The 22,340-nt window shown below is 42.3% G+C and overlaps 1 protein-coding gene across 15 annotated transcripts in view; it reads right to left on the minus strand.

Moving 5' to 3' along the window:
- Window positions 1-22,340, minus strand: part of OTOF (otoferlin) — a 309,139-nt gene that overhangs the window by 152,951 nt on the left and 133,848 nt on the right. For all 15 annotated transcript variants that reach the window (XM_075201127.1, XM_075201124.1, XM_075201132.1 and 12 more), the window contains exon 5: window positions 11,077-11,294. In XM_075201127.1, the coding sequence (XP_075057228.1) occupies window positions 11,077-11,294 (218 nt within the window). The remainder of the gene's footprint in view (window positions 1-11,076; window positions 11,295-22,340) is intronic.

The raw sequence follows: 22,340 nt of genomic DNA on the forward strand, positions 1-22,340 counted from the left end.
ACACTTATATAATACTGGTATATAACTGAGACTTTCCTTAACTCACAGCAAATAAAAATGTTGTTTCTGAAATAGTCTTTTCAAATAGAAACATAGAATATGACGGCAGATAAGAACCGCTTGACCCATCTAGTCTGCCCATTTGTTAACCGATGGTAACCTCAAACCCTATTTGATTGTTAGGGGCCTATTTATTAACCCTTCAATTGGCATCTATTCCCTGAAAACAGCATATTTCAGGGAACAGACGCCAATTGCAGCATTTGCCTCATCTATAAACAGTGCATCACAGCAGATATCATCGATATCATAGATATCTGCTGCTTTGCACTTTTTTTCGTAATACATAGCAGTCCCCATAGATGTCTATGGGGACTGCTATGGACCGCAATTTAACAATGAAAGGAAATGGTTTTTCACATACGGTGATATACGCCAGCTCAGGCTGACGTACATCACCGTTTCTGCGATTTTTCAGCACTGTTAAGCTCTGCTCCGAAGAGCAGAGCTCTGCAGCGCATGTGTGGAGGGATCACATGATCCCTCCCTGTCACACAGCGGATGTGTGGAGGGATCACATGATCCCTCCCTGTCACACTCCGCTTTCTGCAACAGTGAAGTGCAGAGAAGTTGTCAGATGGAGGATGCGCACAAGGCTTCTATGGATCGCACAGCAGTTTCGGGAACGAAGAGGCAGTGAAAAGGTAAGTTTTTAGCTTCACAGGAACAGCAGTTTTACGTGACTATATAACAAATATGAGAAATAGTTCAATTCTTATCAATGCGATAAGGATTGAAAACTATTTTTAATTTTATGCGGCTGTTGATTAATGTGCCCCTTAGTTCTTTGTAAGGATATCCTTATGTCTATCCCAAGCATGTTTAAATTGCTCTACTGTATTATCCTTTACCACCCCTGATGGAGGCTATTCCACTTATCCACTACACTTTCTGTGGAGTAGTTTTTCCTCAGATTTCCTCTGAACCTCCTTCCCCCCACTGTCAGTACATGTCCTCGTGTTCTAATACTTCTCTTCCCCACACTGTCAGTACATGTCCTCGTGTTCTAATACTTCTCTTCCCCCCAGTGTCAGTACATGTCCTTGTGTTCTAATACTTCTCTTCCCCCCAGTGTCAGTACATGTCCTCGTGTTCTAATACTTCTCTTCCCCCCAGTGTCAGTACATGTCCTCGTGTTCTAATACTTCTCTTCCCCCCAGTGTCAGTACATGTCCTCGTGTTCTAATACTTCTCTTCCCCCCAGTGTCAGTACATGGCCTCATGTTCTAATACTTCTCTTCCCCCCAGTGTCAGTGGATGTCCTCGTGTTCTAATACTTCTCTTCCCCCCAGTGTCAGTGCATGTCCTCGTGTTCTAATACTTCTCTTCCCCCCAGTGTCAGTGCATGTCCTCGTGTTCTAATACTTCTCTTCCCCCCAGTGTCAGTACATGTCCTCATGTTCTAATACTTCTCTTCCCCCCAGTGTCAGTACATGTCCTCGTGTTCTAATACTTCTCTTCCCTCCAGTGTCAGTACATGTCCTCGTGTTCTAATACTTCTCTTCCCCCCAGTGTCAGTACATGTCCCCGTGATCTAATACTTCTCTTCCCCCCAGTGTCAGTACATGTCCTAGTGTTCTAATACTTCTCTTCCCCCCAGTGTCAGTGCATGTCCCCGTGATCTAATACTTCTCTTCCCCCCAGTGTCAGTGCATGTCCTCGTGTTCTAATACTTCTCTTCCCCCCAGTGTCAGTGCATGTCCTCGTGTTCTAATACTTCTCTTCCCCCAGTGTCAGTACATGTCCTCGTGTTCTAATACTTCTCTTCCCTCCAGTGTCAGTACATGTCCTCGTGTTCTAATACTTCTCTTCCCCCCAGTGTCAGTGCATGTCCTCGTGTTCTAAAACTTCTCTTCCCCCCAGTGTCAGTGCATGTCCTCGTGTTCTAATACTTCTCTTCCCCCAGTGTCAGTGCATGTCCTCGTGTTCTAATACTTCTCTTCCCCCCAGTGTCAGTGCATGTCCTCGTGTTCTAATACTTCCCTTCCCCCCAGTGTCAGTGCATGTCCTCGTGTTCTAATACTTCTCTTCCCCCCAGTGTCAGTGCATGTCCTCGTGTTCTAATACTTCTCTCCCCCCAGTGTCAGTGCATGTCCTGTGTTCTAATACTTCTCTTCCCCCAGTGTCAGTACATGTCCTCGTGTTCTAATACTTCTCTTCCCCCCAGTGTCAGTGCATGTCCTCGTGTTCTAATACTTCTCTTCCCCCCAGTGTCAGTACATGTCCTCATGTTCTAATACTTCTCTTCCCCCCAGTGTCAGTACATGTCCTTGTGTTCTAATACTTCTCTTCCCCCCAGTGTCAGTACATGTCCTAGTGTTCTAATACTTCTCTTGCCCCCAGTGTCAGTGCATGTCCCCGTGTTCTAATACTTCTCTTCCCCCCAGTGTCAGTGCATGTCCTCGTGTTCTAATACTTCTCTTCCCCCCAGTGTCAGTGCATGTCCTCGTGTTCTAATACTTCTCTTCCCCCAGTGTCAGTACATGTCTTCGTGTTCTAATACTTCTCTTCCCTCCAGTGTCAGTACATGTCCTCGTGTTCTAATACTTCTCTTCCCCCCAGTGTCAGTGCATGTCCTCGTGTTCTAAAACTTCTCTTCCCCCCAGTGTCAGTGCATGTCCTCGTGTTCTAATACTTCTCTTCCCCCAGTGTCAGTGCATGTCCTCGTGTTCTAATACTTCTCTTCCCCCCAGTGTCAGTGCATGTCCTCGTGTTCTAATACTTCCCTTCCCCCCAGTGTCAGTGCATGTCCTCGTGTTCTAATACTTCTCTTCCCCCCAGTGTCAGTGCATGTCCTCGTGTTCTAATACTTCTCTCCCCCCAGTGTCAGTACATGTCCTCGTGTTCTAATACTTCTCTTCCCCCCAGTGTCAGTGCATGTCCTGTGTTCTAATACTTCTTTTCCCCGAGTGTCAGTACATGTCCTCGTGTTCTAATACTTCTCTTCCCCCCAGTGTCAGTGCATGTCCTCGTGTTCTAATACTTCTCTTCCCCCCAGTGTCAGTACATGTCCTCATGTTCTAATACTTCTCTTCCCCCCAGTGTCAGTACATGTCCTTGTGTTCTAATACTTCTCTTCCCCCCAGTGTCAGTACATGTCCTAGTGTTCTAATACTTCTCTTGCCCCCAGTGTCAGTGCATGTCCCCGTGTTCTAATACTTCTCTTCCCCCCAGTGTCAGTGCATGTCCTCGTGTTCTAATACTTCTCTTCCCCCCAGTGTCAGTGCATGTCCTCGTGTTCTAATACTTCTCTTCCCCCAGTGTCAGTACATGTCTTCGTGTTCTAATACTTCTCTTCCCCCCGTGTCAGTGCATGTCCTGTGTTCTAATACTTCTCTTCCCCCCAGTGTCAGTACATGTCCTCGTGTTCTAATACTTCTCTTCCCCCCAGTGTCAGTACATGTCCTCATGTTCTAATACTTCTCTTCCCTCCAGTGTCAGTACATGTCCTCGTGTTCTAATACTTCTCTTCCCCCCAGTGTCAGTACATGTCCTCGTGTTCTAATACTTCTCTTCCCTCCAGTGTCAGTACATGTCCTCGTGTTCTAATACTTCTCTTCCCCCCAGTGTCAGTGCATGTCCTCGTGTTCTAAAACTTCTCTTCCCCCCAGTGTCAGTGCATGTCCTCGTGTTCTAATACTTCTCTTCCCCCAGTGTCAGTACATGTCCTCGTGTTCTAATACTTCTCTTCCCCCCAGTGTCAGTGCATGTCCTCGTGTTCTAAAACTTCTCTTCCCCCCAGTGTCAGTGCATGTCCTCGTGTTCTAATACTTCTCTCCCCCCAGTGTCAGTACATGTCCTCGTGTTCTAATACTTCTCTTCCCCCCGTGTCAGTGCATGTCCTGTGTTCTAATACTTCTCTTCCCCCAGTGTCAGTACATGTCCTCGTGTTCTAATACTTCTCTTCCCCCCAGTGTCAGTGCATGTCCTCGTGTTCTAATACTTCTCTTCCCCCCAGTGTCAGTACATGTCCTCGTGTTCTAATACTTCTCTTCCCCCCAGTGTCAGTACATGTCCTCATGTTCTAATACTTCTCTTCCCTCCAGTGTCAGTACATGTCCTCGTGTTCTAATACTTCTCTTCCCCCCAGTGTCAGTACATGTCCTCGTGTTCTAATACTTCTCTTCCCTCCAGTGTCAGTACATGTCCTCGTGTTCTAATACTTCTCTTCCCCCCAGTGTCAGTGCATGTCCTCGTGTTCTAAAACTTCTCTTCCCCCCAGTGTCAGTGCATGTCCTCGTGTTCTAATACTTCTCTTCCCCCAGTGTCAGTACATGTCCTCGTGTTCTAATACTTCTCTTCCCCCCAGTGTCAGTGCATGTCCTCGTGTTCTAAAACTTCTCTTCCCCCCAGTGTCAGTGCATGTCCTCGTGTTCTAATACTTCTCTCCCCCCAGTGTCAGTACATGTCCTCGTGTTCTAATACTTCTCTTCCCCCCGTGTCAGTGCATGTCCTGTGTTCTAATACTTCTCTTCCTTTGTAGAATGTTTCCCTCCTGTACATTTTTATAACCCTTGATATATGTATGTATGTATGTATGTATGTATGTATGTATGTATCTATATTAGAGATGCTCAGGCTCGGTTTTCTGAAAACCGAACCCACCCGAACGTAGGGAATCCGAGTAGGCTCGCGAGCTGGCTCGGTACTTTGGCGCATCCTCTAATCTGAATCGAGGCAAAACGTCATCATTGTGTTTTCGAATCTCGCAGGTTTTGGATTCCATAAGTACCTCCCCAGGAGATCCAGCGCCATGGCTCACACAGAAACAGGGGTAGCAGTGTTCTTGTCACTCTCCAGTCTCCAGTGACATTGCTCAGTGCCATTGCTCACACAGAAACATGGTTAGCAGTGTTCTTGTCACTCTCCAGTCTCCAGTGACATTGCTCAGTGCCCTGGCTCACATAGAAACAGGGGTAGCAGTGTTCTTGTCACTTGGCAAACATTGACTGGAAATGGCTGAAAATTAATGTTATTGAGGGTAATAATGATGTAGGAACAAAAAAGAGCCAAATTATGTGATTTCAGCAAAAAATAGGAATTTTAGAAAAAAATAGGGATCCAAAACCAAAACACGCGAGGGTGGTTTTGCCAAAACCAAACCCAAAACCAAGACACAAAGTTAATCGAGATCCAAAACCAAAACCAAAACACGGGGTTCAGTGAACATCTCTAATCTATATATGTATGATTTTAACTGACATAAGACATAGGTGATCCAGAGGGGTGGCCCAGTGAAAAGTGCACAGGGGCAAGGCCAGAATTACACACTTTGAGATGACCAGGCCATTACCCACCTCATCATCCCAGGCAAACATTTCGCGGATGCAAAAGACACCATTTAGTCGTGCTTGGGAGGGTTCAAGCTATCATCAACATCATCTATTTATTTATAAATCGCCACTAATTCCGAGACGTGGTTCTTTTTCACAGATGTCTGCTACAATCACTTGCGTTCACTGAATCTGAACGCACGATCGCGTGTGGTATCATTGTTGTTTAACACGGTACCAGTGGATAGTCAGCTTAAAGGACCCTCTACATCTGCAAGTTGTCCTGAAGTTCTATTGACAACACACACACATAACATTCTCAACGTCTGACATTATTTCACATTAAAATATTTTTGTGCTATTGTTCTCCACTCTCTACAAAACAAAACAAAAAAGTAGCTAAGAGCTTCCGGTGGAGGTTTTCGGTGGGATTACAGGCAGGAAGTCTGATGTCTAAGGGAAAAATTTCCACCCCTCCATGATCACAATTTTATCAAATATGTGATGATAAGTTCTTGAAAGTTTTACAGTACTGCCTGTATGTGAACCAGCTGGTGCTGAAGTTCAGTGGTTCTTTAAGGGGTGGCTTCGGAAACTAAAACCCAGATAAACTCTGCAGATGCTCAGCCAGCTGCAACAGGCCGGGGCTCAGTTTGCTTAGGAGCTGGATGCTGTTTACCTTTCTACAGCCTAAATCTACCCGGCCCCCCTGCCAGGTCCGTATTGGCTCTTTCCTTGGCGTCTGGCATTTGAAAGAACATTGCATGAGAGCAGAACAGAAGGAAGAAGAAATAAAGGCTGAGTTTGTGTACACAGAATATTCCCTGCTGGAACTGTGCAATTTTCTCTCTTATTATCCAGCGCAGGCTTTGTGTGTGTTTCTCTCCCTGGCGTCCGCAGTATTGATCTTCCCTGCTTGTGTCTGTGCTCGGCCTGTGTCCTGGGCTCCCACGGATAAATGTGATTCCTATCCAGCGTTTAGCTTTAAATAATTCAGCTCAGCAGCAGAATGAACATGAAAACGGCTTAAATATTCCATCTATGCTGCTTATTTACTGAGTGGAATAAAGACGCTCTGTCATCTCTAACTAGCCGGCTGCAGCGGACACTGTCTCATTATATAGATTCAGTCATTGATCTCATAGACGTGAAAGGGAGGAGAGAAACATATTGTAAATAGCACAATAGCACTATTCAATGGCATGAGCCAGCCTTTGGGGATGAAAGATGGCAAATCAGGGTTGCTGGCAGGGTTATCAATAACATTGTTATCTAGAGAGAGAGATATATGAGGTGAGGTGATCAGTACAGGTTATATATGAGGTCAGGGAATAGGTATGAGTTATATATGAGGAGAGGTACTTGGTACGAGTTATATATGAGCTTATCAGTAAGAGTTATACATTATTATTATTTAATTATTTATTTATACAGCGACACAGATTCCGTAGCACCGGATACAGAAGCAAATAACAAATAGATGAGGTAATACATGTCAGCAGCACAGATGAGTGTGAGTAACGCTATGGGGACTCACACAGAGCCCATCAAAAGACGTGACGGGACGTACGAGGGACAGGAGACAGACGTGGGACAATAGGTAGAGAGGACCCTGCCCACTAGGACTTACATTCTAATGGGAGGGGTGGTGAGAGACAGTAGGACCAACTGGGAGAAAAAATTTAGATGGCAGATGAGGAAGAGGAGGTGATGGATGAAATGGTTAGGAGGTGTTAGGATAATCGAGCTTGAAAAGGTGAGTTTTGAGTGAGCGTTTGAAGGATGGGGAGAGTCGAGTCAGACGGGGTAGGGAGCTCCAAAGATTAGGGGCAGCACGGCAGAAGTCTTGGAGACGAGCATGGGAGGAGGTAATGATAGGTGAATTGAGGCCTAGGTCAGAGGCAGAGCGGAGTGGCCGGGTAAGTATGTACCTCAAGACAAGGTCAGAGATGTAGGGGGGGGGGGGGGGGGGAGTGTTAGTAAGGGCTTTGTAAGTGAGGGTAAGGAGCTAGAACTGAATTCTGAAACGGATAAGGAGCCAATGAAGGGATTTACACAGAGGAGAAGCAGTAGAGGTGCGGTGGGAAAGAAAGATGAGCCTAGCCGCAGCATTCTGTCTGGATTGAAGGTCAGAAGTGTGAGAGTGTGGAAGACCAATGAGAAGTAGGTTGCAATAGTCAAGAAGAGAAATGATGAGTGAACGGATTAAGATTTTGGTTGCCTCCTGAGAGAAGAAGGGACGGATTTTCGTAATGTTACAGAGACAGAATTGGCAGGATTTGGTGAGGGAGTGGATACGAGGGGTAAAGTTGAGGGCTGAATCAAGGGTGTTGATGGTGGTAGCAAATATTCAAACAAAACTTTTGCCCTTCTTCTCCACGGGAGGTTTCTGTCCTCCTTGAGCTCACCTTAGGTCACCTACATTATGGTTTGACAGGTGCACCACCCCAGTCAATAGGCAGCGGGCTTGGGTGACAGGAGAAAGATTGATGCTGTCAACCAAGAGGGAGATATTGGGAGGGATAGCAACTCAAGCTGGAGATTTCACAACTGTGTTTTCCACTGGGAAATATGTAGGCACAAATAAAAAATACTTTAAATAATGTTCCCTGTGTCTTGCTTCCTGGAACAACGTGAAGCCCAGATCAGACTGTACCATTGGCTGCACTTATATCTTTTCTATACAAACCCTAAGGCCATAAGGCCACAGCTGTCTCTATGGTTCCTACCCATACCGAATCACATCTCTATAAGAAAAACGTATGCAAATAATTAAGCCCTAATTGAGCCCTTGGATACAAATGTATAACATTTAAATATATCATTATTAACCCACTAACGCTCAACTAACGCATTTTACATCAATGGAAGGAAGAAAATATATATTGTATGTCCCCCTTATCTATTATGATCTACTGGGGGATTTCAAAACACAAATAATCTTTAGGGGAAAAAAGTAGATAGTAGATCGCGTTTTAAGTTACTGGTCCTTTAAAAATGGCTCATGTATTACAATCTGTTATGTAACCCAACATCTATCTGTGTCTGTCTCAGCATGATATACATCATAACATCCAGGCAGGAACTCTGATAATAACACAAAGGCACTTCATCTCTTTGTGCTGTGGAATACAGTTGTGTTTGATTTATGTTCTGTATCGGTCAGTGATGAGTTTATCCTTCAGGATTTAGAGAGATCTTTTCTTGTTAACACAGAGAATCTCCGCTGGGCTGTCAAACAAAGCAGAGACCAAATGACCTGACGGACAGAATGTGATTGCAGCCTCTGTGAGTTTAGGACTTATATTCCTTCTGTGATTGTTAGTCATAGAGAGTGCAGGCTAGAAAGGGAATACAATATGATTTAACAGACAGCAGTATAGCTGTGATTCAGTGCATAAGGGATGGATGGTTGAAAGTTTTGTCAAATACAGTTTGAGGAAAGTTTGCTAATGCCATGTCCCACAATGCAATTTTTATGTTTGCTTAATCTCAATCTGCCTGTATATACGGTAACGAATGTTACAGTTTTACCATATGTGTGGGAGAGAATCAGGTTACAGGCAGCCCTGAAGTGTAAGAGACGAGGCTCGGAGGGATAGATGAGACAATGTCAGTGATGAGAATTAGCAGAGAGACATAAATGCAGGACATGTTAGCCAGGAGAAGTTGTAGGGCTTAAAACTAGGTTTCATTGGTAAGGATGGAGCAATCTTGAGGTCAAACTAATTGACAAACTTATTGAGAAGAGAGCTGAGTGTTTCAGTAGATGTAGCAATTGACATTGTGATTGTATTTGTTACCTGTTGTGATGTTTCAAACTGGTTTCTGTGAATAAAACAGTGCAATAACTGGAAAGAAGTGGCACACATGGTGTTAGAAGTGGGATTTTTTGTGAAGCCTGTTTCTGCTTACACAAAACCATTCAACATTACTGGAAATTGTGGTTAAAGCTCTGCTATATGTAACTACTACACTTGCAACACAAGTTAATGCATCCCTAAAAGAGCCAAAGGGCTTCCAAATTAATGTATTAGTCACAGCAAGAAGATAGGTTAATTCTTAAAGTAGTAGTGGGCTATTTGACTAAGATTCCAGATGCAGCAACCAGAGACAGCAAGTCTATGCAGGGCAATCTCTGTTTCCAAAATATGATCCCATCCATGGACATCATCATCATCATCATTATTTATTTATATAGCGCCACTAATTCTGCAGCGCTGTACAGAGAACTCATTCACATCAGTCCCTGCCCCATTGGAGCTTACAGTCTAAATTCACTAATATAGACTCACACTCACACACAGACACAGACAGACAGAGAGGGAGAGACTAAGGTCAATTTTGATAGCAGCCAATTAACCTACCAGTATGTTTTTGGAGTGTGGGAGGAAACCAGAGCGTTTGGAGGAAACCCACGCAAACACGGGGAGAACATACAAACTCCACACAGATAAGGCCATGGTCGGGAATCGAACTCATGACCCCAGTGCTGTGAGGCAGAAGTGCTAACAGGTAAGTCTTTGACTGAATGGCCAAGCATAAGAAATGACAAGAAGGAGAGAGGGCAGGAAATGTGACACTATCAGTGCTCAGTGGTGTATGTATAATGGGTGAATGGTGTGATGGTGTGTAGCGCACATGAGGCCATGCGTTAGGGGGGCCCGCGACAACCCCTTGACTCAATGCCCACTTTGTGCTCATGTGGCAGGCCCATCTGCACCTGTAGCCTTTGTCCAGCGACGCGGCTGCTCCCAGAGACTGATAAGCTAGTAATGAGTGTGCACTTCTTGCCTATCAGTGCCGGGAAACTGCCTCATCACATAAAGGAGGAAGATACAAGAGAGGAAGAATGGAAAGGAGAGGCAGAGAAATGATAAAGGATCCCAGTAGGATGTGATTAAGGTAAGTGAAAAGAGGAGAGGGGTGAAGAAGGTTTGGATGCAGTATTAAGAGGGTTGGATGTGGTATATGTATATATACGTGTATATATACATGTATGTATATATGTATATATATATATATATATATATATATAGATATATATATATATATATATATATATGTGTGTGTATATATATATATATATATATATATATATATATATATATATATATATGTGTGTGTATATATATATATATATATATATATATATAAAAATTAGTTTACACATGATGTCTCCGTTCCTTAAAACACACATAAATTCCGTGTCTCTTACTTCCTTTGTCTCCCTATGCACTACAATATAAGCTCTAGCGAGTATGACCTTCATGTTTTGTTGTTTCAAGCCTTGTTCCTGTATTGCTATCGATGTATGTTGGCTGTATCTGCTCACTATACAGCGCTGAGAAACATTATTATCCATATAAAGGATAATAATAATAATAATAATTTAATCAGTTCTTTCTGCTTGTCTAGAAAGAAATAATTTATTTCACATTTTGGACATTTTGTGGTCCGCACCTGTGCATGCGTTACATGCGTTACAACAAAGACCCTATAGACACCTCTGTTAAATGTTTAACTGTGCTCCACATGATCGCTTCTGTTAATGCGCCTTTAAAACAATCAGTATAAACTTATTATCAAACACAGATGGCAATGTAAGTGTTAGAGGTTATTGCATACATTGGGAAAACAGTTATATTTGCAGCATAAAATGTATGTTCTCGTCTGATAAACCAGCTCACAGAGGAACTTTGATGGGCAACTTAAGAAGCTGGAGGTTGGCTTTCTACGTTACCTTCTGAAGGTCCTTTCCCCGGAATGCAGACTTTGGTGAGATCTACCCGGAGACACGGCTGAGTTTTGGCTGTGTCCAGAAAGCAAGCTGTCCGTCTCCATGTGGTAATTACTGTCCAATTCTGATCTCATGTTTGGATTGTCCAAAAATTCCCCATCGTTCCATGCACCCACTGAGCCATCCATGGTCTGATACCTGAGCTCAATACTGACACTGGTCTGGAAGACATAAAGTAAAGAGATGCAGTTTAGAGAAACAGAGATTTCCAAACAATTATTCTTCTTCTACTGGTCACTTGTCTTAAATTACCAATACATTTTCCTCTAACGGTGTAATCCAAAAGCCTAAAATAAGAATGTGGGGAAGAGGGAGATGGTGAAGATGATATGTGGGTATGTGATAAAAGGGATTGAGGAGAGATCGGCGTACCCAATAATATACTTTCCACAATGTATTGGGACCATTATGCTTATGTTCCCTGGACGTTTAGTTGGAGTAGTGAATGTTCATACAACAGAGAATGGCTCAAATTTTTCACAAAATTTAAAAACTTTTTATTTTATTTTAAACGATAGATTGTGCTCTTGAAATCAGATAAATCAGTGACTTCTCTAATAATTAATTAATGGATTCTACCTAGATGGTATGTATTCTCCTATAAAGGATCTGAGAGAGGCTCCTGGAGGTACTTGGACTTGCCTAATTGTCATATTCAATGTTTAAGATTTCATTTTAAGACACACAAAAAGTAAATTTGGATGTCCACTTTTTTTTACGTCGCATATGTTCCTATTTGTCAGCATTGTGCAGTCCACGATCTACGCACACTTCCTTAGAGCTCTGGGATGTGCCTATTTTGCGGGTTTGTGGGCCCACCTGAAAATGTGCAAGGTGGAAACAGCATGAGCAAGCAGGTCTGCGGAGATATCTCTGGAGGACCCAATATTCCCAAAGCTCTGTGTTTGGTGGGAAAAGGAGGGGAGTTCATGGGTATCTATCTCTCCTTCTTGTGATAAATTCTGTCTGCTGGAATACTATTAACCAGTCAATTACAAGACTTTCTCAAGTTTACAATTATTATATAATGACTTCTATTACATGAAGTAACTGCTTTTTATTATAGCATTTATATACAGCACACAATTTGCCTTGTTGTATATTATTGGGATACCTGCTGTTTGAGGTCCCATTACATATGCCCCTTCCACCACCAAAAACTCCTACAGCAGTTGGCATCTAATTCACTGACAGACTTTAACAACAGGTACTTATCCCCAAGTCCGGATGTCGTGGAAGGAGCAATATTTCTATTAAAGGGTTTACATCACCTCAACATTATAAAGGTGCTAATTCATTGTGTTTATTAAATACAGTAAATAAGATGTACTGGGAAGGAGAGGAGATGAACAGCCCTTATGCCACTGCTTAGATTGCCAACTAATTACATTGTATCATTTGTAAAGGTGATTATTTTATCTGTACAGGATCTACCTATAAAACCGTACAACCCAGATCCTCGTATTTCCTCATTGTCTCAAAACTGGATTCATTTTGACCCCACACTCTCTTAAGGCAACCCCATCCCTGCACATAATTTTTGATAGGAGCTTCTTATTCTGATGGCCACTGCCATACATTGAGATTTATATGTCTATAAACCACCAAATGGGTTGTTACTTCACCCTACTGTTGGTTTCATTTTGAATTTATAAAACACTGAATTTGTCAGTTAAACCGAGGAAACTACGAGGAGACCAATATTACCATTTTCTCTTTGTCTTTTTTTTAGTGTCTATTAAGCTAGGAAATAGTATTATTGCCCTGATATTTGTTTACTATTTGATGGAAATGTGATTTCTTCATTGGAGTACTTATTAAGAAACTTTCACATTGGAGTACTTATTAATATACTTTCCCCATTGTAGTGCTTATTAATATACTTTCCACACTGGAGTACTTATTAATATACTTTCCACACTGGAGTACTTATTAATATACTTTCCCCATTGTAGTGCTTATTAATATACTTTCCACACTGGAGTGCTTATTAATATACTTTCCCCATTGTAGTGCTTATTAATATACTTTCCACACTGGAGTACTTATTAATATACTTTTCACATTGGCGTACCCATTTATATACCTTCCATATTTGAGTACCTATTAATATACTTTCCACACTGGAGTACTTATTAATATACTTTCCACACTGGAGTACTTATTAATATACTTTCCCCATTGTAGTGCTTATTAATATACTTTCCACACTGGAGTGCTTATTAATATACTTTCCCCATTGTAGTGCTTATTAATATACTTTCCACACTGGAGTACTTATTAATATACTTTCCACACTGGAGTACTTATTAATATACTTTTCACATTGGCGTACCCATTTATATACCTTCCATATTTGAGTACCTATTAATATACTTTCCACACTGGAGTACTTATTAATATATTTTTCACATCGGTGTACCCATTTATATACTTTCCACATCAGACTACCCATTAATATACTTTCCACATTGGAGTACCCATTTATATAAGTTTTACATCCGCGTATCGATTAATATACTTTCCACATTGGAGTACTTACAAATATACTTTCTACATCAGAATACCCATTAATATACTTTCCACATCAGAGTACTTATTAATATACTTTCAACATTAAAGTACCCATTAATATAGTCTCAACATTGTAGTACTTATTAATATAATTTCCACATCGGAATACCCATTAATATAATTCCCATATTGGAGTACCCATTAATATATTTCCAACATCGTAATGCCCATTAATATACTTCCCACATTGGATTACCCATTAATATACTTACCACATTAAATTACCCATTGATATACTTCCCACATTGGGTTACCCATTAATATACTTTCCACATTGAATTACCCATTGATATACTTCCCACATTGGATTACCCATTAATATACTTCCCACACTGGATTTCCCATTAATATACTTCCCACACTGGATTACCCATTAATATGCTTCCCACATTGAATTACCCATTGATACATTGGATTAATTATTAATATAATATCAACATTGGAAAATTCATTATTTTACTTCCCGAACTTGAGTACTCGGCAACATTCCTCCTTTTTCCCCCTCTTGACGCCAACAAAATTAGACGAAGGGATAATTACCATTTGTTCTTTTTATGACAAGTTTTAGTGCCAGTCTTAGTTTGTAACTGTCTCCCGACATCTACACGGCTACATATTATTCTACAATTCTCATCTTATTTTTAGAAAACTTTAACTGTAATTGTAATCTTGAAATATAAAGTCTCAGATCAAACTTCAGACTTCTGCTCAAGTGGTTTGAAAATTTGGTATTTTATAAAGAGACCCTTTATACAGATAATATTAATCGCATTATAGTAACAGGAAAATGAGGCTTTGTGGAAAAGAAAGAACTTTACATATAATTTATTTCAGCATTTTCTCAATTGTTCAGAAATCTCTCTTCCAGCATTTTTTTACAGAAACCCTTTCTCTCTAACTTACCCCTCTGGATATACTTTACAGTTTTCAATATGAAAAATGACCCTATGGCTGTATCATCCTTTACTGCAGCCAAAGTGACCATGTGGAATGTGCAACTATATCTCTTGTCCTACAAACTCTCCAATAACCTTTATGCTCTAGCTTGAATATTTAAGGCCTACAAAAACTCCATGACAGTGGTTATCCTTTCATCATACTCAGGAGTATTATTAACATGACCTCTTGGGGGCTACTTGAGTCCTGAAGTTGAGCTTTTATAATGATTACGCTTCAAAAATGAACCTTTTGTTAGATGAGAGCCGTCACGCTGTGTTACAAAGTTTGATATGGACTAACACCCACCTTAAATGTCTTCTCAGAAAGGACCAGCTGTAAGTTTTTGTAAGACATTAAGTTCGATATCTTCTGAGAGGTTGTCGAGCTCCTTGGAATCCACCACAGAATTTTTAACAAAACCTTCTGGAATTCCAAAAATAGTGCTCCTGGCCTGGTAACAGGCAAATATGGAGGGCAGAGGTCAGGTCAGAGCTCCAGAGCCTGTACTAATATGTGCGGTTCAACAGAAGCTTTATTACATCAAGTGTAGGAACACCAAACACAGCAATGCAGCTCAACTACAAGAACAGAAATGAGGAGGGACAATATAACTCATGTATAAATAATAGCAAACCAACATATTAGACTCCATCATTTTATTAGGCAAGTTCGTACAGGGCTTACTAGGCCTTAAGAAGGGTAAAAGCCCACTCACTGTAAAAAAGGAGCAGAACTGTCCTATGCTTCTGGAGAAGTTAATTCCTTCCTCAGATATGGCAGACTGCAACCATAGGGGAGATCCAAGCCCCACAACAGCTGAATCTGAAGCCTGTAATTTAGGGCCAGAAAGGCAAACAGCATGACACTCTGGAGTCTACAGAATGTGGTTAGGCCAAGTTTTGTTTTTAACAAATATTGGGGCTCCAACAGAGAAACAATTGGATTTAAACCTCCTATAATATCCAATGAAGCTCAAGTGAGCACCTCCTCCTTTTTGTTTTGGGCACTATGGCAATGTTCAAAGCCTGGACTGATTGCTTAAGACAACAGTTTTCTATAATGTACCGCAGATACTTGGTTTCATATTTCCCCAGGGCACCTTTATTCACCAACTGTAAGGTGTTGAAAACAGCATAGTCTATTTAGATAGGTCTGCTAATCGACATCAAACAAAACTAAATCATCCAGGAATGCAGAATATCTGATCCATGAGTCTTTGGAAGAAAGTTGGGGTGTTATAGTGTGCAAAGAGCACACATGGTACAAATTGATAAAGGTCCATGGGGTTGGCAAAAAGGCTTTGTGCTTTGCATGATTGGCTATTTCAATCTGCTAATATACCTTTGTGAGATCCAGGGTGGAAATATATTTAGTACACCCAAAAAGGTCAACGACCTTGTCTTCCCTTAGCATGGCTTAGGCATATGTAAAAGCATTCTCCACCTTGCAGTAGTCTACGCAAAATTAGGTGCTTCCATCCGGTTTTGGAAAAAGTACAATGAACTACATCATTGTCGTCTAAATTTCTCCATGGCTCAACAAATCTTAAAATTCTTTGTTCACTACTACCATTTTTCCCATAGGCAGTATACCTGGCAGTATAACAATATTGTGCCATACCAGAATGTTTCTTTCCATAGTGTCAAAAACACATTTGCAGTCAAAGCTTCTTAAGGCTTTTGCTCAAAGGCAAATTGCATAACGGACACAGGGCCTACGGTAACCTGAGAATCATCATCACCTCTACGTTTTTGTGCAAGCAAAGCTTCCTAGTCCTTTAAGACATTTAAAAGGTTTCCAATGGAAGGGTTAAATAATACAAGAGGACTCTAAATCTCCATTATCAGCTTGTACTTCCACGCCCAACGCAGATTGGACTCTCTCATGAGTCCCAATACATCATCATCATCAACATCATCAACTTTATTTATATAGCGCCTGCAAATCTCGTAGCGCTTTACAATTGGGATATGTGATTGTTCCTCCTTCTATGGTGTGGAAGTTTTCACTCTTAGCAGGAAGAGGTCAGAATAAAAAGGAAATGTCTCTCCACGAGTCTGTGAGGTATCGGGCAAAACTCTTGGGTCCTTCCATACACAAAGGCTGGCCAGTCTCTGCCTACCAATACAGGAGCCAGCAAGTAGCATTCCTCAGAATAGTGGTTTTATGCTTACTATAGTAAGGGGTACTTGGGGATGTTAACTGTTTAAACAGTTAACCTGCGTGGTCCCTACATTGCCGCTTTAAATTTAAATTAATTCAGGTTGCACTGATGTTGGACACTACTGCCGGAGAGCTGGCCATTTGGAAGGAGGTCCTGTCAGCCTTCTACTGTCATCAGATATCTGCAGAGTTGTTTTTCAAGTAAGTCTGTCAATATTGCTGTAGTTTTTTCATTAAATCGTTTTTTTCTTGTAGGTCTTCTCAGTGTCGGATTTCTTGTCATCGTGGAGCCGTACCCAACCCCTGACAACGGGTCTGATTGAAATTCAATAATTAACAATTGTGGCCAAATACTTTTTTCCATATAGTGTAGAACAGGACACTACAGGTTTGGAGAGAAGTTATCCCTGATAACTGATTTGTGTAGTTGGAGAAAGTGAGATATGATGCATGATATATGAGGTCAATGGTCTGCTGGCCTTTTATACAGTAATGGGCAAAAGTTTTGAGAATGCCACAAATCTATTTTTCACAAAATCTGCTGCCTCAGTTTTTATGATGCTAAATTTTCATATACTCCAGAATGTCATGAAGAGTTTATCCCAAAAACAAAATTTCTACTGCATTTCAGCCCTGTCACAAAAGGATCAGCTGACATCAGGTCAATGATTCTCTTGTTCACACAGGTGAGAGTGTTGGAGAGGACAAGGCTGGAGATCACTCTCTCATGCTGACGACTGAGTTAGAATAACAGACTGGAAGCTTTAAATGGAGGGTGGTGCTTGAAATCATTGTTCTTCCTCTGTTAACCATGGTTAGCTGAAAGGAAACACGTGCAGTTATCATTGCTTTATACAAAAAGGGCTTCACAGGCAAGGATATTGCTGCTAGTAAGTTTGCACCTAAATCAAACATTTATCAGATCATCAAGAACTTCAAGGAGAGAGGTTCAATAGTTGTGAAGAAGGCTTCAGGCCGCCCAAGAACATCCAGCAAACGCCAGGACCGACTCCTAAAGTTGGCTCAGCTGCGAGATCGGGGCACCACCAGTGCAGAGCTTGCTCAGGAATGGCAGCAAGCAGGTGTGAGTGTTTCTGCATACACAGTGAGGCAAAGACTTTTGAAGCATGACCTGGTATCAAGTAGGTCAGCAAAGAAGCAACTTCTCTCCAGGAAAAACATCAGGGACTGAACAATATTCTGCAAAAGGTAGAGGGATTGGACTGCTGAGGACTGGGGTAAAGTAATTTACTCTGACGAATCCCCTTTCAGATTGTTTGGGGCATCTGGAAAAACACTTGTCCGGAGAAGGAAAGGTGAGCGCTACCATCAGTCCTGCGTCATGTCAACAGTAAAGCATCCTGAGACCATTCATGTGTGGGGTTGCTTCTCAGCCAAGGGAGTGGGCTCACTCGCAATTTTACCTAAGAACACAGCTATGAATAAAGAATGGTACCAAAACAGCCTCCAAGAGCAACTTCTCCCAACTATCCATGAACAGTTTGGTGATGAACAATGCCTTTTCATGCATGATGGAGCAGCTTGCCATAAGGCAAAAGTGATAACTAAGTGGCTCGGGGATCAAACATCGAAATTTTGGGTCCATGACCAGACCTTAATCCCGTTGCGAACTTGTGGTCAATCCTCAAGAGACGGGTAGACAAACAATAACTCACAAATTCTGACAAACTCCAAGCATTGATTAGGCAAGAATGGGTGGCCATCAGTCAGTATGTGGCCCAGAAGTTGATTGACAACATGCCAGGGCGAATTGCAGAGGTCTTCAAAAAGAAGCGTCAACACTGCAAATATTTTCTCTTTGCATTAACTTAATGTAATTGTCAATAAAAACCATTGACACATATGAAAAGCTTGTAATTTCACATCAGTATATCATAGCAACATCTGACATAAAGGTCTAAACACACTGACACAGCAAACTTTGTGAAAACCAATACTTGTGCCATTCTCAAAACTTTTAGCCATGACTGTAGTACAGAACTTATTTTTCTCACTCTGGAGTAGATGTCATAATATATACTGTAAATACTAACCACACCACTAGAGGGACCAAAATTGAACTTGATTTCCAAAAGGTTCTGTTTATGTTCTCAGACCAAAATTCTACATCTTAATTAGGGATGAGCGCGCTCGGATTTCTGAAATCCGAGCCCACCCGAACGTTGCGGATCCGAGTCGGATCCGAGACAGATCCGGGTATTGGCGCCAAATTCAAAAGTGAAACTGAGGCTCTGACTCATAATCCCGTTGTCGGATCTCGCGATACTCGGATCCTATAAATTCCCCGCTAGTCGCCGCCATCTTCACTCGGGCATTGATCAGGGTAGAGGGAGGGTGTGTTAGGTGGTCCTCTGTGCTGTTTAGTTCTGTGCTGTTTAGTTCTGTGCTGTTTAGTGCTGTGCTGTGCTGTTTAGTGCTGTGCTGTGCTGTGCTGTGCTGTGCTGTGCTGTTTAGTGCTGTGCTGTGCTGTGCTGTGCTGTGCTGTGCTGTGTTCTGCAGTATCAGTCCAGTGGTGCTGTGTGCTGTGCTCTGTCCTTCTGAGGTCAGTGGTGCTGCTGGGTCCTGTGCTGTGTCCTGTTCAGTCCAGTGGTGCTGTGTCCTGTGCTCTGTGCTTCTAAAGGCATAGTTATTTCCCCAATATTCCCCTGTGTTTAAAAAAATAAAAAAAAGTTTTTTTTATAAAATACCAAAAACTACTTTAATATTTTTTAATTACCACAAAATTTTCACAACCAATCCTGCAGTATAAGCCCATTGGTACTGCAATATTACCAAGTTCACACATTCAGCAGTAAAAGTCCAGTGGTACTGCAATATTACAAAGTTTACACATTCTGCAGTATCAGTCCAGTGGTGCTGTGTCCTGTGCTCTGTCCTGCTGAGTTCCGTAGTGCTGCTGGGTCCTGTGCCGTGTCCTGTTCAGTCCAGTGGTGCTGTGTCCTGTGCTCTGTGCTTCTAAGGGCATAGTTATTTCCCCATTATTCCCAAGTTTGTAAAAAATAAAAAAAAAGTAAAAAAAAATAAAAAATTAAAAAAAAAAAAAAATATATAATAATTATAACCAAATTTGCAAAACCAATCCAGCATTATAAGTCCATTGGTACTGCAATATTACCAAGTTCACACATTCAGCAGTAAAAGTCCAGTGGTACTGCAATATTACAAAGTTTACACATTCTGCAGTATCAGTCCAGTGGTGCTGTGTCCTGTGCTCTGTCCTGCTGAGTTCCGTAGTGCTGCTGGGTCCTGTGCCGTGTCCTGTTCAGTCCAGTGGTGCTGTGTCCTGTGCTCTGTGCTTCTAACGGCATAGTTATTTCCCCATTATTCCCAAGTTTGTAAAAAATAAAAAAAAAGTAAAAAAAAATAAAAAATTAAAAAAAAAAAAAAAAATATAATAATTATAACCAAATTTGCAAAACCAATCCAGCATTATAAGTCCATTGGTACTGCAATATTACCAAGTTCACACATTCTGCAGTATCTTGTGCTACATATAATGGAGACCAAAAATTTGGAGGATAAAGTAGGGAAAGATCAAGACCCACTTCCTCCTAATGCTGAAGCTGCTGCCACTAGTCATGACATAGACGATGAAATGCCATCAACGTCGTCTTCCAAGCCCGATGCCCAATCTCGTAGTACCGGGCATGTAAAATCCAAAAAGCCCAAGTTAAGAAAAAGTAGCAAAAAGAGAAACTTAAAATCATCTGAGGAGAAACGTAAAGTTGCCAATATGCCATTTACGACACGGAGTGGCAAGGAACGGCTTAGGCCCTGGCCCGTGTTCATGACTAGTGGTTCAGCTTCACCCACGGATCTTAGCCCTCCTCCTCCTCCCCCCCCCTACAAAAAATTGAAGAGAGTTATGCTGTCAGCAACAAAACAGCAAACAACTCTGCCTTCTAAAGAGAAATTATCACAAATCCCCAAGGCGAGTCCAAGGGTGTTGGTGGTTGTCAAGCCTGACCTTCCCATCACTGTACGGGAAGAGGTGGCTCGGGAGGAGGCTATTGATGATGTAGCTGGCGCTGTGGAGGAACTTGATCATGAGGATGGTGATGTGGTTATTGTAAATGAGGCACCAGGGGGGGAAACAGCTGATGTCCATGGGATGAAAAAGCCCATCGTCATGCCTGGTCAGAAGACCAAAAAATGCACCTCTTCGGTCTGGAGTTATTTTTATCCAAATCCAGACAACCAATGTATGGCAATATGTAGCTTATGTAAAGCTCAAATAAGCAGGGGTAAGGATCTTGCCCACCTAGGAACATCCTCCCTTATACGTCACCTGAATAACCTTCATAGTTCAGTGGTTAGTTCAGGAACTGGGGCTAGGACCCTCATCGGTACAGGGACACCTAAATCCCGTGGTCCAGTTGGATACACACCAGCAACACCCTCCTCGTCAACTTCCTCCACAATCTCCATCAGATTCAGTCCTGCAGCCCAAGTCACCAGCCAGACTGAGTCCTCCTCAATACGGGATTCATCCGAGGAATCCTGCAGCGGTACGCCTACTACTGCCACTGCTGCTGTTGCTGCTGTTAGTCGGTCATCTTCCCAGAGGGGAAGTCGTAAGACCGCTAAGTCTTTCACCAAACAATTGACCGTCCAACAGTCGTTTGCCATGACCACCAAATACGATAGTAGTCACCCTATTGCAAAGCGTATAACTGCGGCTGTAACTGCAATGTTGGTGTTAGACGTGCGCCCGGTGTCCGCCATCAGTGGAGTGGGATTTAGAGGGTTGATGGAGGTATTGTGTCCCCGGTACCAAATCCCCTCGAGATTCCACTTCACTAGGCAGGCGATACCAAAAATGTACAGAGAAGTACGATCAAGTGTCCTCAGTGCTCTTAAAAATGCGGTTGTACCCACTGTCCACTTAACCACGGACATGTGGACAAGTGGTTCTGGGCAAACGAAGGACTATATGACTGTGACAGCCCACTGGGTAGATGCATCCCCTTCCGCAGCAACAGCAACAGCTGCATCAGTAGCAGCATCTACAAAATGGCTGCTCATGCAAAGGCAGGCAACATTGTGCATTACAGGCTTTAATAAGAGGCACAACGCTGCCAACATATTAGAGAAAATGAGGGAAATTATCTCCCAGTGGCTTACCCCACTTAGACTCTCATGGGGATTTGTGGTGTCAGACAATGCCAGTAACATTGTGCGGGCATTAAATATGGGCAATTTCCAGCACGTCCCATGTTTTGCCCACACCATTAATTTGGTGGTGCAGCATTACCTGAAGAGTGACAGGGGTGTGCAGGAGATGCTTGCGGTGGCGCGCAAAATTGCTGGACACTTTCGGCATTCAGCCAGTGCCTACCGCAGACTAGAGGCACATCAAAAAAGCTTGAACCTGCCCTGCCATCACCTCAAACAAGAGGTTGTGACGCGCTGGAACTCCACCCTCTATATGCTGCAGAGGATGGAGGAGCAGCAAAAGGCCATTCAGGCCTACACAGCCACCTACGACATAGGCAAAGGAGTGGGGATGC

This window comes from Mixophyes fleayi, chromosome 3, assembly GCF_038048845.1.
Source record: "Mixophyes fleayi isolate aMixFle1 chromosome 3, aMixFle1.hap1, whole genome shotgun sequence".
Taxonomy (NCBI): domain Eukaryota; kingdom Metazoa; phylum Chordata; class Amphibia; order Anura; family Limnodynastidae; genus Mixophyes; species Mixophyes fleayi.